At 40.2% G+C, this 10130-nt stretch overlaps 1 protein-coding gene across 1 annotated transcript in view; it reads left to right on the top strand.

Moving 5' to 3' along the window:
* AK5 (adenylate kinase 5) overlaps positions 1-10130 on the top strand; it is a 77320-nt gene that overhangs the window by 401 nt on the left and 66789 nt on the right. Inside the window, exons 2-5 of the mRNA XM_027649286.1 lie at positions 1667-1853; positions 2757-2924; positions 8033-8202; positions 8322-8435. Coding sequence (XP_027505087.1) covers positions 1667-1853; positions 2757-2924; positions 8033-8202; positions 8322-8435 — 639 coding nt within the window. The remainder of the gene's footprint in view (positions 1-1666; positions 1854-2756; positions 2925-8032; positions 8203-8321; positions 8436-10130) is intronic.

Raw genomic sequence — 10130 nt, 5'->3', positions numbered from 1 at the left:
CTGCCCCAGCCCCGGCAGGGTGGGCGCTGCCCCAGCCCCGGCAGGGTGGGCGCTGCCCCACAGCCCCGGCAGGGTGGGAGCTGCCCCACAGCCCCGGCAGGGTGGGCGCTGCCCCAGCCCCGGCAGGGTGGGAGCTGCCCCACAGCCCCGGCAGGGTGGGCTCTGCCCGCCGCTCACCCGCGGAGCCCCCGCGCCCGCCCCGCGCCGCCGGCCAGCGAGAGAACTTGGGCGTCCGCAGGGCAAAAGGAGCGCCCGGGAATGCGGGCAGGGAGCATCACCCCTCGGTCTGGGGGAAGGGGAAAAGCCACAACTGTTCAGCGAGGTTTTGGTTAGCTTCCCGCAAGTTACCTGCTGCTGCTGGCTGGTGGTTACTTCGCTGTGCAGCGTGGATTTTTTTTTTTGTCTCCCAGTCAGACACCCTGTAAATCTATATGACACACACAGACACATATGCGTTTTCCCTTGTCTGTGCTGAAGCTAGGCGTTTTTCTGTGTATATTTGAAAATTACGGGACGCAGACCACGCTAATGTTTTAATAACACAGCTCGAGTGTGAATGGTTTAACAAGAGATGCAGACAGAACTGGTTTTCTGTAGAGGCTCCAAGCTTGAGCTAGAGATTTTTAAAAATTGGTGCATGTCTTCTGCACAAATACGTGGCTGGTTGCTGTGATCAGTTAAGTAGTATAGTGAGGGCACAGATGCACAGAAATGATATCCTATTTTATAAGTTCAAATGTGTGTAAATAGCAGTCACTGTATAAACTGTAGATAACAACTGAGCAAGTCTTGAATTGGAGCTATGTGTGTTTACTACTAATACCAGCTACAACTGTCAAGTTTATTCACACAAAAATTAGGAAGAGCACAAAGGAACAGGAATCATCCCCAAAGACACTTCTTGTTAAGGGAAGGTTGGATGCAGTGCTCTTGTGGAGAGGTGAGATGATGACTTCTGTATCACCTTGTCAAGGAAAATCAATTACCATGCGTCGGAGGAGGGCCTGGCAGCCCTTCCTCCACACTGCCCACAATGCTCATGGCTCCGATGGGTGCAGAATTAATACTCCAGAGAGGGGATTTCTAATGGCTTTGAATTCCTGATCAATTAAATCAGGAACCACCTATGAATTTTGGGGGTGTGGGTTGGAGGTTTTTTCCCAATGCTGATCAAGATGATATTTGAGTATTTCTCATGATTTTTAAAAACCTTTTTTTTACATTGCTTGTGTGTTGACAAGAATATAGATGAGATACTTGTGAGTGTACTTTAAGGAAAAGATATATATTAATGAGGTCAAAGACTACAAAGACTATGCAACTTTTGGGGCTCTCTAGCTTGGGCGTTGCTCTGATTGTGCTTGGCACTGGTTCTTCTAAGAAAAATATAGAGGGTTTTTTGCTATTTTCAGGTTTTATTACATGCAAACAGACAAATATAAAGACATAGCCATGAGCTTCCTGTTCCAAGCAATTTTTATGACATTGGCAAACCAAAATGGTACGATTTTTGCAGGCCTTGGTTTTATGCGTTGGCTTGAAATGGAGAGTGTGAATACACGAGGAATGTGGGATTCCTCTGTGGAAAGTAAAGGGCAAAGCAAAAATGCCTGCTTTTTTCCTGGCATCTGCCATTATAGTGTGTATTTCTGACCTTACGTTTCAGAGTCTGTTGAATGGATTAATGTGCTACAAGCCCGATGACCCAATTGAATATTTGGAAAGCTGTTTGCAGAAAGTAAAAGAGCTTGGAGGGCCAGAAAAAGTGAAATGGGACACTTTTGTCAGCCCAGAAAAGAAGACCCTGCCTCCACTCAATGGAGGACAACCCAGGAGGTCTTTTCTCAGGAATGGTAATGTATTAAATGTAAAAATGATTATATTTCTTGTGCTGTGTGTGGTTTTACATCCACTGCTGAATTATTTTATAGCAGATCACACCTCGCTCTGATTTTCCATAGACAAAGGAATCAAAAATTCTATTTCCTTGCATTTTGGCCTTTGTTTTTCTCCTTCCATAGCAGATGCTAGGCAGGAGAGGAAATTGTGATCACTCTGCAGCCAGGTGATGGATGTATGCTGTGTGAACGTTTAAGACATTAGTGGAGAGATTTGTTGTAACCCACTTCAAAAGTTTGCAAAGACAGGGGCAGAGCTGAATCAGTGCACTTGGCTTATATTTTTATTTGGTTCTTATGGATGACATACATACCAACCTCAGTGCAGTTACACTAAGTGGTTTTTCTAGTTTATATTGGAGCTATACACTAATTACTAAATACGATGCAAATTATAAACTCTTAGAAAAAGGGGCATCTCATAAAATCTAAGCAGATGTCATACCAATACCTGTAATTATTTTATTTGTCACGTTAACAAAGAGTAATTAGCTCATCTTTCAGTTGCCATAGTTATTCTTCCTTTCCATGCAGCATTTCATTTAACTAATTAGCAGGAATACTGTCTCTACATCTGTGGGCAGCATGTGTCACCAGAGGAGTCCTGCTTAGTGGTACAGGTTATCTGCACAATACAGAGCTTTTCTTCTCAGAGGCCACTACTGAACTCTGGGTGCTATGGGCAGATGTTCACAGCAAACCTGATGTGCTTGTAAAGAAACTTCAAGGAGTATTTAATATAGCGACTGCAAACGCAGTGTGAAATTATGAGATATACTTATTTAAATCTGTGTACACAACAGATTTTGAGTTTTCTGCCTATTTCTGCAATTTCCAGTGTATCTCACTGTTTTACAGTGCTGCCTGATAATTCCAACTTCCCGTACCGCCGCTATGACAGACTCCCTCCCATCCAGCAGTTCTCCATCGAGAGCGACACCGACCTCTCAGAAACCGCGGAGCTGATTGAGGAGTACGATGTGTTTGACCCTGCCAGACCTCGACCGAAGATTATCCTTGTCATAGGTACGAAAGCAGTCGTTTCTACGTGATTTTCTCTCTGTTACTTTGCCTTTTGGGTTATACTGCAAATCCATTGAATGCCTGTATGAATTTAAACACGATTTTTTCCATCTGCCCTAGCAAGTCGTGCAGCCCAGTTCAGAGCGTGAAATTGTTGCTGCTGAGGATGTAGCATCCCAACTGTAAGAGTTTCAGGGGTGACAGCGAGCACCTGCAGTTGTGTTCTGTAGCCTGGGTGCCTGCTGGCTGCTGGAGAGCTCGTGGTTTGGTTATGGAGCACATCTGCCAGTTTGATTTGGTCTTAACTAAACCTGGCTCAAGCGTTTTGAGACAGCAACACCACGTGAACCAAGTGCTCTTCCAAGGCACGCCCCGGATTGAACTGGAACACTGTTATAGGTACATTCAAAGCCGAGCACAAAAAAAGGTATTTCAAAACATTGGATAAGCCAGCTCACAAAGGTGATAGGGAACTGTTGTCATCTGTGTTTAGAACCCCGACAAGTGGTCAGTGTGTCCAGCTGGAGTGAGCACACACCTCACTAATCCTTTGCACTGATAAATTAATCCCTACATCTAGTTGGCAAAAGAATCCCGTGCCAACTTCATGGACTGTGAGCACTCACTTGGCATCAGTTAGTTGTGCTTTCTCCCCAAATTCTCTCTTGTGAGCAGTTCAGTGTCCTTTCTAAGCAACTTGTACTTTCCAGCCTCAGACAAGCATAAGTTATTAAAAAATAGCTGCAGTTTAAGTCTAAATCAATGTTTTATTCTGTTTTTGAACTGAAGTTCTTTGAACTAGTTTTCCTTGTCATCTGCAATAGTTTTGTTCAGAAATTTTGCTGCCAAGCCTAATGCTCTGAATAGTTTAAAGAGTTACAGCACAGGTGCCAGGTGATGGACAACTACATTTTTAATCTATAAAGCTTTATTTTTAGTAAAGAGAGATACTGCTTCCATAACAGAGAATGGTGTAGTAAAAAGGAGCAAAAATGTCTTCTCTGTACTACAGAGTGGACTCTCTAAGAACAGCGTGTCCTCTAGGCTCTGCATCCAGCAGTTCTCAGAAATGAGCTGCTGGAACATATTACAAACAGAAACCCTGGCATTTTTCTAGATATTTGTGGGATGCCAAAGGAATTCCTTAGGGCATTTGAATTTTCTTAAATCTTTTGTTTCAGAATTACAGATCTCGATGTGCAAATCTCTCCACGCCCCGCTGAACTATAAAGGTTGCAATTAGGTGGAGGAATAACCCGTACCTTTCTTTCATCCCAATTAATTAGCCAGCCTTCCTTTTCATAAAGGAGAGGAACTGGCTCCTTTTCAGTGACCGCAGAAGGCTCTTAATGCATTGAAATCCATGTAGCTCAATGGCAGTGGAGTGATGAATGATGGTTTGATTTCGGGGAGATAAAGAGAGATTGGCTTTCACCTCTGGAACTCAGTGCAGGTGCATTTGAAGTGGAATCCTTGAGCTCCAGCATGTAGTGAACAGACCACGGGTTTTACAGAGCTTTTCTTTCCTCCCATTTTTATAGGGAACATTGTAAACACTCCACAAAGGCTGTTTCAGGTTTATATTCCCCCTGAGTTCCTCTGAATCTCTTACGGTGTGATCTGTACGGTACCGTGTGTGGCATAGCAGCTATTGAACATTTTTGTACAGTATCAAGAAGATTTCTCCTCCCAAGTTCGACTTGCCATTGAGAAAGCACATAAAAACACACGCTGGAATGACTAAAAGAATAACTGATATACCAGATAAAAGAGGAAAAAAGAAAAAAGTGTACTATTCATTTCAAGAGGCAAGTGTTGCACGCAAAAAATGTGTTGCATGTTTTCCATTTTGTATGAAATGGCATCAGGAAATTCAGTTAAGCAGCACATTTATGTCAAATTACTGATAGCTGATCATCCTGCCTAGCTCAGGTTGTACTGGTCCCGTTCACTGTTAGGGACTGAAATGAAGTTAAAGACCTGTCCTCTGCTTCGCATATAAGGTGAACTTTTCTTTATTAATGCATTAGCCCAGGATCTTTTTAATGCTTCCATAAAGGTTTTTACAACTTCTTTGCTTTGTGAAATCTGTCATCCTTACAGTGAACCAGGTAGCTCCAGGGCAAAAGAGAACTCGCTCAGGAAGGTGGGGGTTTTGTTCTTTCTCTGGGTTTGCAGAAGAGACCTCTGCTGAGAGAGAAATCTGGAAAGCTGCAAACTGAGTGTGTGACTGGATTTCAGAAAAGTCAGGTGGAACCTGCCCAGGTGGTACCCAGCTGAATCACTGGAAAAATTAAGTTTCTAAGGAACTATGACACTGGCAAAACTAGATTGTGTTTAAAAATGTGCTTCCTAATATACTTTAACAAACACATTTTTAGTATTGATACAGCCTGAATTTAGAGATCTTAAAATATTAATGACCTGGTGTCATTAGCACCTTAGTTCAGTGTGGTTTTTAGCTGCACTTCGTTAAAAACCTGCATGTTAAAAGAATACACTTTCCTTTTGTAATCAAAGTTTAAAGGCTAGACCAAAGATAGTGCTGCCAGCAAGCAGCTGCCTATTGATTTGTTAAATCCAGTCCACAGCTAGATTTGAAAGTCAAAAGCATTTACAGAAATCTTATTATTAGATGAATTTATTCTGAATTTGCAAGAAAATTGAAATTTTGAACTGCCGTTGACAAAACTAGATTGAAACAACTGCTTCAGTAAAAATTTTCCGCATACAAATTTTCTCTTGAGACCCATTAGCAAACATAATTTTAGATGCAACAAGTGTTGCCTAGTCTAGACATCTTCTAGAAATATGTAGAATAATCACACTTTTCTTGCATAATGCATAATCTCAGAATAAGTGAAAAGAACAAAAACCAGAAGTGATTTGATTTTCCTTTCTTCTGAAGAGTTTGTCAGTGTGATTTATCAAAGAATCAGGAATGGATACATCATTCAATAAATTATAATGATTTACTGTAGGAAGTAATTTTGTCCTATCCCTTTTCCCTTATTTTATTACCTGAATGTTTCCCCTCAGAATGTAAATGGATAATCCCAGCGTGCTATAAAGGGATATATTTGGACCAAGAAAAACAAACTGTGTGAGAAGTTTATGGACATTAAAGCAAATACTTCATTAGCTATTTTCTGATTGCAATTCAAATCAAAAGAACAGAAGTGCCAAAGTTGGTTTTTTTCCTGCTTCTCTTTAATGACAAAGCAAAGCTCTCCCTCGCTGGGGTGTGAGGTCCATCTACTTGTTTCAAGCAGGTTTTTTTCAGCTATTTTATTCTTTTACAGGCTGATATTTTTTCAAGTGTCAGTTTTGTTTTTCTGGTGTCTTTGGCCTCTCTGTGGGAACAGGAATGCTGTTTGCCTTGTTGTCAGTTTTTCTGTTTCTAATTTTCTACACATTACTGGTATATGCTTTGCATTTTTCTTTCTCTTAAAGAAGAGAGAAACATATGGCTTTGTACGACAGAAAAACCGAGTGAACAGAATGAGGGAAAAACATTTTCCATTGTGACCTTGCTGTACCAAGATAAGATCCAGCTTTTCTTTCTTTGCTTTGCTTGTGTGTTTTGTAAACGTCTGTAGTTGTGGTGACTGGCTGGATGTTACAGATAAATGCTTGTAGAAACGTTATTGGATAATGATCAAACCTTTTTTTTTTCCCAAGGGTATAAGTGAACTGGGAGCAGAGGGGGGAACACTTTGACAATGTGCACATTTCTCTGGGCATTCTCTTCCTGCTCTGAGTTGCAGAGGGCAGGTGGAGCACTGGCACTGCAGTGTGGGGGCACAGAGGGCTCCTGCTGGCTGCTGGTGGCACTGAAAGCTCTCTGACAGTGATGCTGGAGCACAGGGCTGGACCTGCTCACACAGAGAGGGCCATAAATAGAAATAATTGTAAAGTTTATCCTGGAGCCAAAATTGTATTAATTATAGAAATGCCTAAAGGCTATTAATGGGAATAATACAGAGAATATGTTAAAGAGTTACATGATTACTAACAAGAAGCTCAATGTATTCATATTTACTTTCATTGTGTTGCCATATTTTTTAAAGTTCATAGGAATGTTATATTTTTAATCTTAATTCTTTATCTGTTGAAATAAAATTCAATGTTCTCCCACGGAATTCCCCAAACTATAGCTACTTAGTGCTTATTACCAAAAGATTTGGTTTGGGTTTGCTTGGTTACACTGTCCAGTAGCACACACTTTCCTAAATATAAACAGTTATTTTTATTCCCTGGTTTTACATGCTGGATTCCAGATTCTCTGTTCATCACATCATGACATTTCCTTTTAGTTCAGATATGATCTGATTGTTTTACAGGCATTCTTGCTTCTGCTGTCCAGCTGACCTTCACTTCAGCTTTGCCTCTGGTGTAATGTAGCTGTTTTCTGTGGTTTTGATACCCCTTTGGCCTGTATTGTATCTATTGAAGGGTCTCTTCAAGTTGTCCAGCAAGATGAACCCGACAAACTGCTTCTCTGGCAGATGCTTCAAGCATCAATACCAGAACTATGCATGGTTCAATAAAAGTCTTTGTACCAAATCACTATGGAAACATCTCAGCTGATTATTTAATATTTTTCTGTATTGTAAAATTAGAAAACCTCAGAAACTCATGCAAGCATGTTTAGGAGCAGATTTTATTAGTTTCATTTCATGACTAGTCCACTGATTTAATTGGCTTACTTAAGTAAGTATGATTCTTTCTGGCATGAATACAGTTCAGACTATCTGGCTCTGCCTTTGGATTCATAGAATTCAAGAAGGGAAAGTTCATTTTCTGTTCCTCTGCTACAGATCAAGAAAAACTCTGTTCCAGGAGCAGCTTTAGAATGAGGTCGAGCCTAAAAGAGTGCATTTGTTTTTATTTTGCAACTTGGTTTGTATTGGGGTTTTTTTTGACTTCATATTACAAACTTTATGATCTGGGAGATGAGACAGGTTTCCAGTGGCTGGTAACAGGTCATGCAAGGGCAAGATTTACTCTAATAATGGTTGGAAAATTGGTGCCCACAGCAAAGATTTCCTGTGTGATCGGGTTCTTCAGGTGAAAGGTTAATTTAATGTTTTGCTTGTAATTCCCAATAGGTGGCCCAGGAAGTGGTAAAGGAACCCAGAGTTTGAAAATAGCAGAACGTTATGGATTTAACTACATCTCGGTTGGGGAATTGCTGAGGAAGAAGATCCACAGCACGAGCAGCAATAGGAAATGGAGCCTAATTGCCAAAATAATTACCACTGGAGAACTGGCCCCTCAGGTAGAGTGTACCCCGTGTTCATGTTTGCTTTCCAGGATTTGTCCATGCTGTGTTAATGTACACCAGCAAGAAAACTTCTTTTGCAATATTGAATAAACCACTTCTTTTCTCTGTGAAAGGAAACAACCATAACTGAGATAAAGCAGAGATTAATGCAGATCCCTGATGAAGAGGGGATAGTGATTGATGGATTTCCCAGAGATGTTGCCCAGGCAATCTCCTTTGAGGACCAAGTAAGAAATTGTTTTTATTCTTAAAATAACTTACATATCTCTACAACAGTTAAGCTTGTTGAAATCATCAGTCAGATTCCAAGAAAGAGCATTGCTCTTTAGATCTCTGCAAGTACGTAATTACAGGTTGACAAAAGGTTGTTCTTTTGCTCTATGTTATATTCTATCCTGTCTGAAGACAGACTATTCTGTAAAAAGAAAATGTGACAATATAACCAATAATCCAAGCCTATTGTCTCAGTAATGAGAGTCCTTGCAAGATGAAGGAGGAAACATGAAACCTAACAGTGAATATTTTTTGTATCTTAGTGATTTAGAAAAGGGGAAAACATATTTCCATATATATTTGTTCAATTTAATCTAAAGTAAAATAAACATACTTAAAGCAATGCTTTTAATTTCAGGTTTATTGCAGTGCATTGAGAAGGCAAATAAAATATGAGTTAAAACTGCCCATCTTTTGCAAGGTTTTGTAAACCTGAAATTATGCTCTTTTTTTTAGAAAATGACATCATTTTGTTTGTTCTACACTACAGCTCTAAGGTTGAGTCAGCTGAAACTGTTTCCTTGAGTGTATTCACATGTTGTTTTCATGTGTGTATTTTAAACTAATCTAAAAATACTTAAACTCAGTGGAAAAACAAACAGTTGATATCATTTTCTCATGAAGCACTGCTAAGCATAACAGTTCTGGTCACAAGTAGAGGTTGCAGTTTCAGAGCTGAACCCTTAAGAGTGCCTTCATGCAGAGCATTTCGAAGTCCTTCACAATTGGGGCGCTACAGTTTCTGTACTTGGAGTTCCAAGTGGCACTGCCAAGGCAGAAGTAACGAAACAAAGCAGCTAATGAGGCATTTCATTAATGTGCTTTTACAAGGTCTTATTCTGGGCAAAATTTAGAAGACTGAATTGAGGAAATTAAAGGAAACAGGCAAAATAGTTATTACAGGAAATAGCGATGACTGCCAACGATATCTCCTTACAATTCACAAAAGAGGAGTCTATTTTATGAGTGAAACAGCAGAAATGTAGGCTTAACCATCATTGCCTTGGACCATTTTTTTTTTTTGTCCAGCATAACATGTGATGGTGTGACTTTAGTGCATTTCCTGGTGCTATAATTTTGTGCTGATGTTGTTTTTGATGAAAGAAAGGGGGATTTGAAACTGGAAGAAGTGACAGGAATTAAGTGCTTTGAGTTATCCTAGGCTCAGATTCTCTTTCTACAAAGGAGAACCAGTTAAACAACACTGGACTGTATTCTCAGAGAGTTCCTTCATTTTCAGTCAGTTGGGATTTGCTAAATCCTCCTCAAGGCCTGATTCTGCCTGAAGGATAGATCACTACCCAAGTCTCTAGAAAAATCTAGGAGCACTTCATACAGGGACACCTTCCAATCTTACCAGTTCTCAAAGAAATACTTGAAAGAAGGAATCATAGACCTTTCGTAGGAGCATGGGAAGGAAAATCTTATCTGTTGAGGCTCCCTCTTTTTCATCTTTCATAGCAGCTGATCTGTAATATGAACATATCTAAGGCCAGAGAAATAAATGCACAAAGGATAGACATATTGCAACATTGAACATCTGTGTCTGTATCAGCATCTCCAGTGAGATATATTTGGTGTTTTATCTTGGATTTATAGTTTAAAGAAATAAAATATACTTGTTTTTTTAAAATCCTCTGCTTAGTAAG

The sequence above is a fragment of the Corapipo altera genome, unplaced genomic scaffold (genome assembly GCF_003945725.1).
Source record: "Corapipo altera isolate COAL_440 unplaced genomic scaffold, ASM394572v1 112, whole genome shotgun sequence".
Taxonomy (NCBI): domain Eukaryota; kingdom Metazoa; phylum Chordata; class Aves; order Passeriformes; family Pipridae; genus Corapipo; species Corapipo altera.
The sequence above is the reverse complement of the archived record's forward strand: the minus strand, read 5'-3'. Positions and strand labels throughout refer to the sequence as shown.